Genomic DNA, 17,803 nt, shown 5'->3' with positions numbered 1-17,803 from the left:
ATATTAAATAATTAAATTAAGATTCTGAGTCATACTCAGACGTGGGTTTTTATGTATTTTTTAGTAAATGTAACCTCTCTGGGTTTTGGCAAGCTAATTACATTAGCCTCACTGATGAAGGCATAGCTGTCAATTTACAGGTAGATGTAAAATGATGCTTAAACTGTGACATTGGAAATTCTAACACACGTGTTAGCATCTTCTGTATTATCTAAAACGACACTAGGTAGCACACTTTGTACAATTTTTGTACAAGTACAGATTTTTCTTACTGTCTGATATAAACACGGATTATTCTGTAGTGCCTTCTTTTTCCCCCCCAATGCCACTGGACATTAAAAAAAAAGTAAGGCATATTCCAGATGTTCCTCTTTCACAGAACCTTCATTCAGTCCTGTGCTAGACACTGGAAGGTTCACAGAAGCAAAGTATTTGTTTTCTTGAAATTTGCAACCTTCATTATTTTCGTTACTGTAAGCTTTCCTGTGGTCAACAGGCCTCACAGACTCAACCGAGGTAGTAAAACCAAGAGCAGGGCCCTCGCTTGATATGAAGAACAATGGGCTTGTAAACAGGAGCAGTTATAGTGAAAAGAAATTATTTTCATTTTATCATGATTTCTGACTTGTTAAAATAAAAAGTACTAAAGAGTTGAACAAAAAGCACTAACAAAGATAAGGATTCCAGTAGAGGAAAAAACAAAAATAGAAGACAACTAAAACATTATCTTTTTACCGCTATATTTTATAAGAATAAGTATTGCCATTAATACGAAAAATTAGTAAATCTGGTGTATAAATTACCCTTCAGGAAAAAAATAGGTTTCCAATTAGAAAACCAAGTAGCTTTTTAAAACCACAAATTGCCTGCATGTATGAAAATCGTTTGACAGCCCCACTTTTAATTATCTTAAATTATTCTGTGGTATTTGTGAAAGACATCTATTTACATGTACATGAGTAATGGGATTCTTTCGGAAAGCTGCTTCCTTACCAGACAAGGCCTACCTCATCATTAAAAATATTTTCAAGAAATATTAATTCTGAAATAATCAGAAACACAAGTCAAAGTAAAACCTATTATGCTGCGTATTTTGTTCATATGTAACATATGAACCGCAACATATTTAATGATCAAATTTAGTCTTGATAAGGAAATTCTGCCTATGTTCCCCCAAAGAGTAAGAAAGTCCAAGGAACAATACCAATGCCCAAAAATAATAAACAACTGAGGAAATGGTGGTAATAGCATTCTTTGTTTAAAAATTAGGTTCATAAAGAAATATTACTAGAGAGAAATTGGGATATTAGAAAGAGTTCAGTCCAAAAGTCCTGAGACAATAAAATGTTCCTTCACAAGTGACAATCAAAAAGACAGATTTGCTTTTAAAGTGAATGAAATTGTGACATTGTCCTGACACACACAAAGCACCTGTATTCAATTCAACAATCATTTCCTAACACATAGCTGTGAGCTAAGCATTGGGTATTCCAGAGTGAAGAAAAAGTAGGTAGGATTCACCTATATATCCTAAGAATAATATAAAAAGAAAAATTAGACTAAGTCCCATAAATGCTATTCAGAAATCAGAACACGCTACTGTTTTTTCAAAAGTCACAAATTTTCAAAAATCACAAAAATCAGACTTTTTAAAAAATCTAGTATCTTCATCTAGATTTTTTTCTAGCTCTGTGACTCAACAGAGCAGTCACTCACATGTGACTTTTTTTTTTCCCCAAAAAAGCACAGACCCTTAGAAAACATAATTTTGCTAGTTGCTCTATACACTGAATTGTGCACCCCCTCCCTTTCACCAAGTCATACATTGACGTCCTAACTCCCCAATAGCTTGGCATGGGACTCTCCGGAGACAGGGATTTTAAAGAGGTAATTCAGGTAAAATGAGGTCCTATGGGCTGGCCCTAATCCAGTATGACTGATAATGCTGGAAGAGGAGCAGATTAGGACAAACACGCAGAGAGAAAACCATGTGAGAACACCAAGGAAGACGGTCACCTATAAACCAAAGAGGGAAGCCTCAGAAGAAACCAAACTTGTAGCCTCCAGAATGGTGAGGAAATAATTTCTGTTGTCTAAGCCACCCAGGCTGGAGTAGTCTGTTATGATAGCCCTAGCAAATTAACACACCGTCTATCAGAGCCTGATAGCAAATACGAGCTGGTCTGACTCTCAATCATGTCATTTATTCTGCTCAATAGATATTCACTGAGAAACTTCTAGGTGCCTTGTATTCTTGCTAATCTGTGGCCTGGGCACAAGGATGAGAGGCTAGAGGAGAAGGTGTTCACAAAAGAGAGAACCTCTGTCCCACTTGTACAAGTGTTTTTAAAAGGATGACTGGAAGGAATCATGAAAACAGAATGACACAGTGTGCAGCAAGGGTAAGAGCAGGTGGTGCCGGGGGCAGCCTGTGGCGGGAGAAGAGAAAGGCACCCCCAGCCAGTGCCCGCAGTTGGCCAGCTGCCTGCCATGGCTTCTCTAACCTTCACACCTACAGAATTAGACACGAGCATCCCTGCTGCACATAAGGAAACCAACGCACTACATGATTAAAACAACCAGTTCTGCTGCCGAACCGGATTCTCACTCGGACCTGTACTCCAAAGTTCTCATTATGTGGAGAACTATACAGAAGGCAGGTATGCTGACAAACAAATACATAAGTAATGAACCACAGGAAACAGAATATCTGCGTTACCAAGAGACGCAAAAGGATTCAAGACAAACCAGTATGTATTGTATTGACTACATACTGCTCTAATACCCTCTATTTGAAATAAGGCAACACATGTTAAGGTTCTGGAACAGTAATGAGTACATAATAGAAAACTCTCACCTAGCCATTACTATTACTAATACTCCCACCAATCCTAGGAGGCATATTCAGATATCTCCCTGTAAAAAAATTTTTTTAATCTTTATTTCTGAAAGACAGAGAGAGAGAGAGAGAGAGAGAGAGAGAGAGAGACAGCATGAGCAGGGGAGGGGCAGAGAGAGAGGGAGACACAGAATCTGAAGCAGGTTCCAGGCTCTGAGCTGTCAGCACAGAGCCCGACGCGGGGCTCAAACCCACAAATCGTGAGATCATGACCTGAGCCGAAGTCGGACGCCCAACGGACTGAGCCACCCAGGTACCCCCAGATATCCCCATTTTAGACATTAAGAGGAATAAAGCTCAGGAAACGGTCAGCAAACCTAAGGTCAGAGAGCTATGGGAGAGGAGAGAAAACAATTTTGAGTCCCAGGAACCAAAATGGATCTCTTAATAACACTTATACCGTAAGTGTCTTTTCTCAAAGCCAACAGAGAAAGAAGGTTAAGTCCCCCTTACTGAAATAAAATGCTCCACAGGAAATTTTAATTAACTCCTCAGTTTCTACAACTCTCTGCCCTCACTTCTGGGTTGCGAGCAACAGCATTCAAAAGAAGCACTTAAATGGTAGGAAACAAAAGAAAACATGTTAAAGACTGTTCCAGGTGGCCATGGATGATCCAGGTGGCGGGCAGCGTGGACTGCACATGGACACACATGAACCCACATGCATGCAGGTCGGGTGTGAGGCCGGGCACCAGTGTGCTGCAGTGGCACGAGCACTAATCTGACCACACACAGAAAACTGGGACCAAATGAGTTTGTGAAAATCAGGCTCAAAATCAACTCCTAACTGCTGCCAACATACTTGAAGCAGGCTCCCAGGTCATTCCAGGAAGCAAAGAACTCTCAGCTAAAACTAGGCACGCAAGCAGTGAACAAGAAGAAAAGGCCAAGCAATACAAAACACTTGCATGGAAAGAGGAATGAGCAGGTAAGCAGTCTAGGCTTCTCCCAGCCAGACTGGGGTCCACCGCTCCACCAGCACCTCTGTTCTGTAGCATAGGCTGTATACAGATCTGTCTCTTGCACCCAACTGTGAGTCCCCCAAAAGCACCTGAGCACACAGGAGGCTTTCAATAAATGTTGGCTGAGAAGAGAAGAGAAGAGAAGAGAAGAGAAGAGAAGAGAAGAGAAGAGAAGAGAAGAGAAGAGAAGAGAAGAGAAGAGAAGAGAAGAGGAGTGGAGGGGAGGGCAAAGCAAGAAAGGGGGGAAGGGGTGGGGAGGGAAGAGGTGAGGAGGGGAGGAAAGGGGTGGGAATGGAAGAAAAGTGAAAGAGAAAAGAGAAGGAAAAGGAAAGAGAAGAAGAAGGAAAGAGAAGAAGGAGAAGGAAAGAGAAGCATTTCTCTAATTAGACTTGAGGTCTATCAGGACTTATTTGCACATTCATTATCAAATTTTCCCCTTAATTCAGGTAAATATCTGACATCCTACTCTAAAATCTCAGTAAATCTAAACCCACTTAATCCCCCACTTGTCATTCCTAAACCTCTTATTCTGAATAAATGTGATTTTTACCAAAAGAAAGACAAAGAAAGATTAAACATTCCCAATGTTAAGTTCTACTTCAATTGCAAGCGCAGCTGAGGAATTTTATTCTTCACCAACCAGGAGTACAAAAGTGTTACTTCTGCTCTCACATTTCCTTCTTGCACTAACCCCTCACTCTGCATTTTCTAATATAGTGAACAACATAAAAGAGGAAAAAGCAGGTCTGTTCTTCACGGAAGACAGAGACTGAAACCTAAAGACCCTCCCCCTTCCCTAGCCCAGCCCCTCCGCGACCCTCGTGGGAACTCCTCTCTTCAGCACCCAAGTGCCATTAGAAGCATGTGAAAACGGGAATAAAGGAATATTCAGAGTAACTGAAGAGTTATAGGAGCAAGTAGTCATTCTATTTTAGAGATGAAGTTAAGTTACTGGACTTAAAAATGGTGGCAGAACTGAATGCATTTTCCAAATCTCCTGACTTACTTTTTCCTGTCTCTTCAAATTTAATGATGACAACTGTGGTTGAAAACACCAAACACTGCTTCTCATGTTCCCTTCTCCCCCTACCTGTAATGGCTAACACTGATGAAATGTTATTCGCTCCTTCCAATGTTCCATCATCACTGTGCATTAGACAATAAAACCTCCAGGTTTAGGACCAGCTCCTTTTGCCATACAGTACTCTTGGCTTTGTAGCCAAAAGGAAAAACGGATTACTGGTGATGTTTCCAGGTTTCTAAAAACGCTTTCAATAATATTTAGCTTTCTCAAACAGTTCTTGCCAATGTTAAGTAAACAACCAATTTCACTTGCTTTATCAATAACCAAACTGAAGGTTTTAAGGAATAAGGTGGCCCACGGATACACAAAACTTCCCATTTTTATCTATACACTCGTTTATATCTATAAATCTTATGTTTTCCATTCGTGCTTTATTTATTCATTCATTCATTCATTCATGTATTTAGAGCACACTTGAGCATGCGAGGTGCAGAGAGAGAAACAGAGGCTCTGTCTCTCAAGCAGGCTCTGTGCTGTCAGTGCAGAGACCCATATGGGGCTCGATCTCATGAACTGCGTGTGAGATCATAACCTGAGCCAAAATCAAGAGTTGGACATTTTAGCTGGACATGTTAACTGACTGAGCCACGCAGGCGCCCCAGTGCTTAATCTTTAGCCCACGTGGCCAACTCCAAGCAATGACTAGGTATAAGACTAAGTGGGAAATGGTTAGACCCAGATACAAATCTTAGGTTGCCGTATAGGGGATCACAGGCTGAAGGCACTATGTGGCATTTGTCCTCTTCTGGGCATGAAGGTCCACTTCTGGGCATGAATCCTGCACAAAAGCTTGCTCCAGAGGTGACCAGCATAAGGAGATACTAGCATAAATAGTGACCGCCCTTCTGTTGGCTTTCTGGATGCCAATAGCCACTACCTTCTTTCCAACAGGACAAGCTACTCACACTTATGTAAATCCTGAATCTGGTAAAAACGCAACTAAGGCACATACAAATAAGTAAAATCAACTTTACTAAACACACCTAACTCTATCTGGGTCAACTACCCAGTGATTTATAACTAAAACCCTAAGAGTTGGGAGAGTTGGATGGAAATAGGTACATCATCTGTAGTATCTCCTTAACCCATCACCTTCAATAAAGCCTGTAATTGCTATAGCTGGGTGGACACTGGAAGTTAATTAAGACCTTCCAGATGTAAGAAACATCTCAGGAGCCGCAGAACCAAGTTTGGGTCTCAGCTGGCTCCAGCTCCATCTCACCACGCCTCAGCCGCCCCAACCCGAGGATGCCACAAGGACAGAGAGGTCTTTGCTTATAAAGAGCTAAGCATCTCAAGATACTGCTAACGGCCAAGACGGCTCTTCTACAAGCAGAAATATAGCACTGGGCACTGATGCTGAAGCCAAAATGGCAAAATGATTAATTTGGTGTAGCAATTAAAGGTGACATTAACAACTCCTGTGATCCGTATATCATTTAATAGCCTATAAAGTGCTCAATACAGAACTTAACTCACATAACCAGCAAACCTTTAACATAGGGAACATCATAGTCTTAAATTCAAGGTGAAGTACCTCCAGGAACACCTAAGTAACTTAACCTAAGGTCAGCTAAGTGGGGATCAAGATTCACACCCAAGTGCTATAGAAATGCTGTGTCTATCATGTTTTGTTGACATCACCAACCTAAATACTAAAACGAAAACACATCTGAAGATCAAAACTCAAATCTAATCCTACCCAACATCTGTAAGGCATATAAGCACACCGGACAAATGGGAATGGTTATATCACAGAATTTCCATCAGTAAAATGGACCCAATAAGCATTTCACACTAAATGGAAATGCTATTTTAAAGAACAGAATATCTGTTAGAAGACAGAGTAAGTAGAGATCTGCCTTTAATATACTAATGAAGATATCATTGTAGGAATCTGGAGGCAGCCACTGTTTTTTTTTCAGCCCAGGCTGTCTCCATGGACTTGCATGGAAGAGACAGCCAATCACATCTCTTCACTCCAGTGTCTCAGACACACTCATGCCCGTGGAAACAAAGACAGATGATTCTAGATTGCATCTATGATTCCATGTATCACATTTACAAATGCCTTGCCAATCCACCAATGGGTTCTATGGCACAAGGATCAAGAATCTGTGATGATACTCAAATCATATTTATCAGAGAGCAGAGTAACTACATTATTATGTAAATCCAAGTTAATAAACCAGATGGATTTCAGAGTGTGCAAGAGTATAAAATCCACCTAACCTTAATAAACTTTTGTACCCAACAAGTTGAGCAAAGGTGTTTATCCAAGAACAGTTGTATATATAACAAATGTGGGTCACTAATTTAGAAATACAAATAATTGTGCAATGCAGTGACATACAATAGACATGATTCAATCCTTAATAATGATTCAGGAGTCATTTCTGCATGTAACACCATCTCAATATCATTATGAAAATCAGGGCATCTGGCTAGCTCAGTCTATAAGGTACGTGACTCTTGATCTCAGGGTTGTGAGTTCCAGGCCCCCACTGGGTATGGAGATTACTTAAAAATAAAATCTTTCGAGGTGCCTGGGTGACTGGACTCAGTAGGTTAAGCACCTGACTCTTGATTTTGGATCAGATCATCTCATATTTAATGAGATTGAGCCCTGTATCAGGGGGACAGCAAGGAACCTGCTTACAACCTGCCTTCTCTGCCCCTCCCCGCTCATGTGCACAAGAACACGTGCTCTCTCAAGATAAACATTAAAATTAAACAAACTGTAAAAATACATAAATAAAAATAGTATCTTAAGAAAGAAAAATCAACTATCATTTTTCTATAGAAGTAACACATGGCATTCCAGTCGGCATTCTAGTCAATAGAATGCTAAATACCAAAGGAGAGTGCCACACCATTTTGGTAGCAATTGCTTATGGAAACTTACTTACATTCTCATCTGGTCTCCTTTTTAAGGAATACTATGAACCACAGAATAGAATCACCTAATTTAGATCAGAAAAGAACCTCAGGGATCCTTAAACATTTCCTTTCCCCTTCCCCCTCTACAAAATAGAAATGATGCCAGCCAGTCAGCTGAATTCTGAAAAATGTCTGTTATGTGTGGGACACCTTTCAGGGAACTGGAGACCCAGTGATGCACAGGCCACGTGGGATCCCCGGACTTGCGAAGCTTACGTGCTAAAAGGATGACCAACAACTATCAAGTAAGAAAGCAAGTGAAGAGCCAAATAAGAGAAACTATTACTAAAATCATACAAGGGGTTAGATGCAGCGCCCACTCGGGCTCGCGTTTCCTCCTGTTAACCCTGTGCTCTATAATGCCACAATGTCAGGATCTTAGAAACAAAGGAAAGAAATCCAAGAGAAAAGGCAGAACAGGGAGACAAAGCGAAGGTTCAGAAAGAGGAAACACGGACAATTCTTTGAGGGAGGGTGCGTTAATTTGGCATTGCCAGCCCTGTCTGTAATTGACTCCTCAGACAAAATAAGCCATAAAATGAAAAAATAAACTTGCTGTAAATCTGTTGATAATGGAATTAAAATAGAAAGGGCATATACGTCCTCTGCTCTTTCCCCCAGAAGCTCCCAGCTGCTAATGCACGTACTCTGTTCATAGTGGAACATTTCCCTAACTTCCTATAGAAAAATCAGTTCTCCCAATGAATTTAAAGTCTTGAAAGAGATTCCAATTCTCTTATGATTGGGTACCAAATGGGTCGGATTCTCTGTCTATGAGGGTGCAGGGCAATCTCCTATTCTTACTGCTCATCATTTTCACAATGTTGAAGGTAGAACTGAGCACTGGTTTTATCCCAGGTTATAATTACCAAAGGCAAGCAGCTGAGGCTCATGTTTATAGCTCTCAGCTAGCTTGGCTGAGCAAAATGGGAAAAAGCATTCCATGCCTTCTCCTAACAGACCCCATTATTTCTTCACAGGGGCTCTGATTTGTGGCCAACTCTTATAACAATCCCCAATGGAGAATGACCAACCAAGACTTACATGTATTTTTCAATAGATTACTTGCCTTTCCCTCATCAAAGGAAATGAAACATACAATTTCAACAGATATTGACCCATTAACTAACCTCCCAAACAATGAAATGAGGGAAAGCACGCACTTGTGGTATAACAGCAAAAACACTTATTTTGACCACTATTAGACATTTTTAAGTTACATTAGTCATCCCAAATGACAGAACATTAAGTTGGATGTTCCACATTTTCTTTTCATATGCTTAAATCTTCTGGCCTACATGAAATCCTTTCCCGTAACAGTTGAAAAATATTTCATAAATTACTATGGAAGCATGGAAAATAAAACTCAAGGCATCTGCTAAAGAAATTTTTATATATAAGTTATTCACAAAGTTAATGATGAGGTTTAAAAATCTGAGAAAAACCACAGCCAGTATACAGTGAAAGGAAAAATTTGCTTCATAGTATGCAATCTCAGTATGCATTTAGGAAGGCAAAGTCTGCAAAACATTCAATAAAATTGTTCTAACACTCTTCATTGTAATATCATCTACCACTTCTGAATGGCCACTGTGGACTACAGACCTCACAAAACATTTCTCTTAATTCTTACCTCTACCCTATCAGGTAGGTATTCACGTATGTGGCGAAAGAATTTGTCGAAGTTACACGGAAAGCAGTCATGGTGACATGTGGTGGAATTTGAAGGCAGGCCTCTTCAAGTAATGTCCACATTCTTCCCAGCTGTAGTACTCGCCCTAACCCCTCCCCCCCATTTCAGCCCTGATCCCATTCATAATTGTTTTTACATAAAGGAAATAATGGTGATGAGTGTGATAAGCCTAAATTCCCTCCTTTCTAAGTCTACTTTCTTATAGTTGGAAAAAAACTTAGCCTCCATTTTCTCTTAAGTGGAAAAGTTCAGATTACTTTTTCCTCAGATGTCCCCTAGCCTCTCACCAAAAGGTAGAACACAAAACATGCACACGTTCTAAGACATAAAAGCCTGCAATATCAGAGATGACTGGGTTGAAATAACATGATTCCACTGCCCTTCTATCCTACCCAAAGTCCACACTACCTTTAGGTCTATGGGTTCAGTCCTTCTCAACCCCAAACAACCTAGATTGTGCTGTTTGTTGACTACACCCCAGAGCTGCCTTCAACACTAAATGTTTGTCTTTCTATAAGATGATCTGTGCATTACTGACATTTGTATTTTATCAACTTATCTTTAAAGCTATCAAATTATGTAATGAAGGCAATAATCAAGAATTTCTCCACACTCAGAGTTACTAACATAATATCTTTAATCATTCACCTGCCGCCCCCTTCAATTTTCTTCCAATGACCGACTACCTCATAGGTGAGTGGCTGGTGTTTTAGCACTGGAGATGCATGAGGAGGCACACCACACATCCACACTCACACTGGCAGAAAGTCATGTAACGTAAAGCATGTATATAGATCAAAGCAGGATGATGCTGACTCTGAAATCACAACATGGAGGGAAATAGGTCAGTGAGCTCAGAAATGCTTATGGTGCAATCCCTGTTCTCCTCAGGGCCTCGGCTTCTTCCCATGTCAAGTTAAGATGGTGAAAGCTAAAGACGTAAAGAAAGGATTTAGCGGAGTCATGGCTACCATACACAGTAGTTACCCTCACCATCGCCAACCATACCCATGCAGGCTGGCCCATCTTCCGCAGCTGTCCCATTGTTTACTGATAAATAATTAGGATTTGGTCACTATCTTCTTCCTCTCCCCTCTCTTTTATAAAAGCTTTATTGAGATATAATTTACATACCACAAAATCTACCTTTTTACAGTGTCTGGTACAGACACTTTAACTGAATGACCACCACCTCTGTTTAAGTTCCAGAACAGTTTCATCACCCCAACAGGAGTGCCATGCCCATCAGCAGTCACTCCTTAATGCTCACTCCCCCAACCCCTGGCAAAAACTCATCTGTTTTCAGTGTCTATGGATTTGCCTATTCCAGACGTTATGAATAAGTGGAATGACACTGTATATGGCTTTTGTGTCTGGCTTCTTTCGGTTAGTATAATATTCTCAAGGTTCATTCACATTTTGGCACTTATTAGTGGCTTCTTATGGCTGAATAATATTCCATTGTATGCATATACCACATCAAGTTTATCCATTCATAAAGCCAATGGACATGTGGGTTGTTTCCACTTGGGGGCGATTATGAATAATCCTTCTATGAGCATTCACCTCAGAGTTTTTGTGTTAACCTGGGTTTTCCTTCCTCTTGGGTATATGCCTAAGAGTGGAAGAGCTGAGTCATACAGTAACTCTATGTTAAACTCTTTTAGGAAATGCCAAATTGTTTTCCAAAGTGGCTGTACCATTTTACATCACCACATGCAGTATGTAATGGTTCCAATGTTTTTGCATCCTTGCCAACACTTTCTATTATCTATCTTTTTAACTATAGCCATCCTAGTACAAGTGAAGTATACTTCATTGTGGTTTTGATTTGCATTTCCCTGATGGTTAACAATTTTCAGCATCTTGGCAGCTCTTTTTGCCCATGGGTCCTGGCCCTATGCTTTAATAAAACCACCTTCTTACACCAGAAACAAGCAAGCAAACAACCAACCAACGTTCAGCATCTTTTCATGGGATAATTAGCAGTTTATACAACTTCTTCATAGAAATGTCTATTCTGATCCTTTGCCCGTTTTTAAATTGGGTTGTTTTTTATTCTTCAATTGTACCTAGAATATATAAAGGATCTTATAAGTCCCTTCTGAAATACATGATTTGCATAGATTTTCTCCCATTCTGAGTACCTTTTTCATTGTGCTGATGGTGTCCTTTGGAACACCAAAAGTTTTAATTTGAATGAAATGAAATTTATATATATATTTTTTCTTTTGCTGCTTGTGCCTTTAGAGTCAAATCTGTGAATCAATTGCCTAATCCAAGGTTATAAAATTTTACTCCTAGAGTTATTCAGTCTTAGCTCTTTCACTTATGTCTATAACCCATTTGGAATTAATTTTTGTATATGCTGTGAGGTAGAGGTTCAACTTCATTCTTCTGCATTTGGCTATCCAGGTGTCCCAGCCCCATTTGTTGAAGAGACTATTCTTTCCTCTTCTGTACTATCTTGGCTTGGCATTCCTCTCCCTCTTAAATCCACATTCAGAGAATTTCATTCCTGTAGGTATACATCTCTCTGATCTTGCTAATTGTCCAACTGTCAGGTGTTTTATTCCTCTACTTGAACCTCTAAATCTTTGAAGCAAATCTATGCTACATTTATTTTAATTTCAGCTTGGCTAGTCACTCACATTTAAAAACATTTATCAAGTACCTACTATCAGGTATCAGGCAGTATTCTAGATTCTCAGATATAATCCCAATGAGGCACTAAGACTTCTTGAGGATGGCTATAAAATTGTATTTCATGATGGAGGTGGGGACAAAGCACCAAAGATGCTGGAAGAACAGAACCACCATTTCTGTGTTGGAGGTTCTTGAAAGGGTCACACTGGGGAGGGCCATTTGAATGGGAAGAATGATTGAACTGTCAGATCAGAAAGCCTCTAGAGTATTTTAAGAGGGAAAGAGTGGGCACCAAAGTATGTAGTTGAGAAAAGACCAGCTATGTATCCAAGGGACAGAAGTTTAAGGTGGTAGCAATGTAGGCCAACAGGAAAAGGTGGCCCTCGATAGGAGAGCAAAGCTGACTATTCAAGACCCACCCTCTAAACTCAAGAACCTGAACTCTGCTTCTATGCGATGTACACACCCAACTCTAGTTGTGAACAAGGGAGCCATATGTATTTGAGGAAAAGAACTGTGGGGATACATACAGTGCACAGTTGATGCACATAGGGACAGACCAGTATTGGGCATTCTCAAATAGGTCCGGCCAGAAGCGGGGGGTGGGGGGGATTCTTTCTTTCCGGAACTACATGACAAAATGTACTTTTTTCCTTAGATTCCTTGGTGATAACAAGTCTCCTAAGAAATTTTACTCTTGGTTCCACCTGCCCCGTTTCTTTGAAGAATATGTGCTGTGAAACCTTAAAAAGATGTTGTACACACATTCTGCCAGTTTCTCAATTTTATTCCATATTAATCACTGGTTTTACTCTGGCACTTCACTGCCAGATATCATTAAAGAGATAGTGCTGCTACTAAAGGTCATTTAACTCTGGGCCCATCTTCTGATCCGGGAGCCCGATCTCAATGAAACTGAATGCATGCCTTACATGTTTTTTTCTCTTTTCACAACTGAGAACCCAAGTTATTCCATTTCTACTATCCTTCCAATATCCTCTAGCATTTTCTGCCATAATTCACAGTCGAGAAAGTGCTGCACTATGTTTCCATCATCAGTTTTACAAAAGTGAGTTTACAGTTCTTCTATTAATAATCCCTCTACCTGGATTTTCTATAGAAGTTTTTAGGGAAACAGAAATATACCATCATCTAAAATTCTCTGTTTTTCCCTAGGACTCCCAAAAAACGATTTGCAGTGAGTGCAATCACAGGCACACCACTAGCAAGGAAGAGCACACGGCCGCTTCTCTGCCCTAGAATGTCCCAACTTTTAACAATTCCTTAAATGGACCTTTAGTGTGTGAAAGGAGGTGTTATTTCTGCTGTCACAATTGTGAGAACTGTACACGGTTCAATGGAATGAAACACTTCCTCAAAATAAATGAGCAGGAGACATAATGGAATTCTGCATTCCTGTTCTTTTCTGTTAATTGACTGGTGCCGTGGACGTGATCCATCACTGCATGTCCTGGCTGGAAGGGCGTGCCCTGCCCCCCCCCCCCCGCCCCCTTTCTACTTCTAGTGACTCTTATTTACAACGACTTGTGTAAAACAAGTCATTTATTTGCAACAGTGGGGAAACTGGCCAACGTTTTGACTATTCAAAAAAAAAAAAAAGCTGTCAAATTGGCTCCTGTAAAAGTAGGGGTGGAAAAAATGAAATTATAGTGGCTGCACTATGGCTTAGACAAGTGAAGAAATGGCTAAGTTTTTACATCAGAGAAGGATAAATCTTTGATTCCTGCCTGCACTTTAGTAATTTTCCTATCTTGCTGCCAATTTTTTTCACTCTAACAAAATCATTAAAAGCTGAAAATTATAGATTTGAAACCACTTTAAAAGCAGACAGAGGAAGAACAGAAAGGGAGAAAATCCAGAATATAATCCCAAAAACATTAATGTAATGATTGTCTTCTGTGGATAGTAAAATTATAAATATTTTCTTTTCTATTCTCTCCTTCTTTTCTGATTTCCCCCCACCCAAGGAGTACAGAATGCTCTTATAATCACACAAAGAACGAACAAAAGGCGCAGAGAGAAAGAGTCCATTCGGCATTTGGAAAGGAGGCTGTACAGGGGGAGAAGGGATGTGGTCGTCCTGCGCAGAGCACAGGACAAAATGAAAGTTTGCAGAGACTTCCATGCTCCAGGCACCCCGAACATCGTCAACCTTGTCTGGTTTCTCCTTTAACATTTATCCTAATGTCTTTTTTAATCCTTCCCACGTACCTCTGAAATTGCGATTACTTTTTAAATTGCTGTTACTATTTTACTAAGAAAAACTGTATTTCAGAGAAACTTATGGACAGCCACAGCCAAGCTCTCCCATTATACTCAACAATCCACCAAGCCTGGGTCTGGCCACACTGCAGGGAAATGGGACTCCAGTAATAGAGGGCAGGCCCTATTTGCTTTAACAATGTCTCCTTTGGTATTTTTACTCATTAAGTCCATCTACCAATTCTTTCTTTCCAGCAAATTGTGGTACAGATGGAAGGAAATCTCTACGGCACAATCAAGTGTCAACACACCTTGGCTGAGGACAGCCTGGTAGCCCTACTGTGTTTTTCTCTCTCTGGCTCTCTGGCAAGGCAAGAGGTAAGACTTGGGAGGGACCATGTGGTGGTATAAAAATGATGACAACTCTAGCATTACCCTAACTAAAGTAATCTTGGAGGAAGTTTTTGAAGCCATAGCATATATTCTCTTAAAACAATGATAGAGCCCATAGTGAATGGAGAAGAACCATCCAATGCTTACCTGTGAGATATAACCTGGAGGCACATGGATGGGGGGAATGGATCCATTAGGTGACATCATGGGAACCTCAGCAGGTCCTATGAGAGACAAGAGTAAGATATTAACGGTTGAAGAAATACACATGATTCAAACTAATATTGGTATTTTTAAAAGTATTATCAAAACTGAAGAGAATTAATTACTTTGACTATTTTCGAGAAAAAAAACAGATCATATTTTAAAAGTAGGCATTCTTCGGAATACTGTCAAATATACCTGGATTATTTCAAGGTAAAGCATTCAGTTAGCAAGACATTAGTTTCAAAATATTAAATTCAATAAATGTTAGTCACATGTCTATGGCAAACAAAGAATGGCAGTTACCTAAGACATAGTTTGAGTTAATATTTAATGACCAAGAAACTGATCATCATAACATTAAAATCAATTCCCAACCCCCTTCCAGTGACCCTATGATTAAATGATTTCCCTAGAAGTGTAAGAAGCTCATGGTCACTGGTTTTCAGTTTGGTAGCTGGCTCCTCTATTTAGCAACCCACTGCCCAAATGTCAATCCAAAACTGTGTTTCTAGTCTGAGATGCGACTTCCTGGCTCCAAATGCCTGGTGTTGTTTATTTGCTTTCTCCTAAAGTGTGTTGTGCTGCTGGCAATTAAAATTGTTCGGCTGTAACAAAAACCAAGAAAAAAACAACACTTTTCTTGGCAAAAGAAGACAGATCCCACTACCCAGTGCTGCATTTACACTGTAAGCATAATGCACCTTTCACCACCGAGGACAATCCAGTGTCATAAATGCTTTGCAGGAGACGACCAGTGCAGGGTGTGGAGGGACAAGGAGACTGGGTGCCTATCAGCAGGTCTGCAAGTACACGGAAAAACCTTGGAGCAAGGTAGAAAAGATGCTAATATTCACGTAAAACTCTATAGGACTGTAGTGTTCACTCCAGCTCCGTGGACAACATATCGAAGCAACTAAACTATATGACAAGCTCTAAACACATACAAAACCACAGCAGTAACGTACATGCTAACACACTGGTAATCAATTAAAGCAAAAGACAACAACAATATGAGAGTGGATAACTGCATGACCTCATTCCATTTTTAAGTACGACTTAAACTAAGCCAACCACCAGCCACTGAAGGCACTTTCCAAATCATCTTCCAAATCCATCTTTCTCATCAGCCTCAGCATTTTGGCCCCAGCCAACAAGACGTTTAGGTATTTACTAAATATTTTTTATTTGACACACACACACACACACACACACACACACACGCAAGTATTTCAGCCTTAGCACTATGTGAAACCCAAGGGTCAATGCACTTGGCTTTATAAGCAGGCATTAAAAGCATGGCCACTGATGGGTTTCAGTCCCTAGTTCATTATTCACACTGGGTGTGTGACCTTAGATGATTCATTTAGACTTTCTGAGCCTCACTTCTCAACAGTTACAAATGAGAATAACAATTCCTACCTCACTAGGTTGGATTTAAAGACTAAATTCAATAATACATGAAAAAGTGTTCAGAGCACTGCATGGTACAATAATGGCTCATCAAAATTGTCACTTTTTTTCTATTCATTTTAACTTTTTGCTTTGTCTTGTTTGTTACAATTACACTGAGTACAAAAAAAATTTTTTTTAATGGTCCATGTTCCTGTAACACATAAAATCAGCAAGTATACATTTGGTATATTGTTGACTTTAAGAGGCAAACCTTGCTATCAGATAAATATCAAATATTTGACAGTATAGACTGTGAACAGAAATGCTACCATCTCCATAAAGTATTGCTTTTTAATCACTGAAATATATACCAGGCAAACAGTCTCTTAACCTCAGGCATGACCCTTAAAACTGTTAAAGTCATTTGTATAAAATACTTTAAAGCCTGTAGGACAACTAAGTGATTTACAGCCAGAAAATGTTTTCTTCCCGGCCTTGATTTCAAAAGAAGCCAAATGACTTTAACATCCTTGTTCTCCCTTCCTCTTGTCACTGTCATCAATCCCTTTCAAAGGGCATTGCAAAATATATAGTGATGGCTCCCAAAATTCAGCTGTGACTTGGAGCCCCAAGGGTCCTCTCCTTTCTGAAAGAAACCACTGCACCCACAGGCATTTAGGAGTGTAAGAGCTAGCAAACCGAAATCCATTCACAATGGTGGTATGAGAAGTTAAAGTTTCTCCAAATACTTGTCTCCTAATTAGTGAGTTTACCGCCTCTGCTCAACTGTTCACGTTTGAGAAACCCCCTGATATTATTACTACCCTTCCCTAATGAAAACAAATTGCTCTTACTCAACTTCTAGGACTACTTAGGTTCCTTTTGATTTTTTAATTGATACTCTTTAATCAACACACAAGACTTAAAAGATACAGCTCTTAGGATATGGTGAAAATGGTTCTTTTCTTGCTCACACTAACAGTTGATATATCGGGGGGAAGGCAGAGGGAGCCACACACTTTCCTCAAACCAATCTCTCTGACTATATTGGGAAATCACTGAACTATTAAAACTTTTGAGGGGCGCCTGGGTGGCTCAGTCGGTTGAATGCCTGACTTCAGCTCAGGTCATGATTTCGCAGCAGTTAGTGGGTTTGAGCCCTGCATCGGGCTCTGTGCTGACCACTAGCTCAGAGCCTGAAGCTTGCTTCAGATTCTGTGTCTCTTTCTCTCTCTGCCCCTCCCCTGTTCACGCTCTGTCTCTGTCTCTCAAAAATCAATAAATGTAAAAAAAATTTTTTTTAATAAAAAAATTTTGAAAAAAGTTTTGAATTTCTTAAGGTATTTTTTTGGAACCTTTAATTA

At 39.9% G+C, this 17,803-nt stretch overlaps 1 protein-coding gene across 4 annotated transcripts in view; it reads right to left on the bottom strand.

Moving 5' to 3' along the window:
- Positions 1–17,803, bottom strand: part of FNDC3B (fibronectin type III domain containing 3B) — a 356,123-nt gene that overhangs the window by 150,397 nt on the left and 187,923 nt on the right. For all 4 annotated transcript variants that reach the window (XM_039236525.1, XM_039236526.1, XM_039236528.1 and 1 more), the window contains exon 4: positions 14,988–15,064. In XM_039236525.1, the coding sequence (XP_039092456.1) occupies positions 14,988–15,064 (77 nt within the window). The remainder of the gene's footprint in view (positions 1–14,987; positions 15,065–17,803) is intronic.

Source organism: Hyaena hyaena, unplaced genomic scaffold (assembly GCF_003009895.1).
Source record: "Hyaena hyaena isolate Hyena2069 unplaced genomic scaffold, ASM300989v1 scaffold_112, whole genome shotgun sequence".
Taxonomy (NCBI): Eukaryota; Metazoa; Chordata; class Mammalia; order Carnivora; family Hyaenidae; genus Hyaena; species Hyaena hyaena.
The sequence above is the reverse complement of the archived record's forward strand: the minus strand, read 5'-3'. Positions and strand labels throughout refer to the sequence as shown.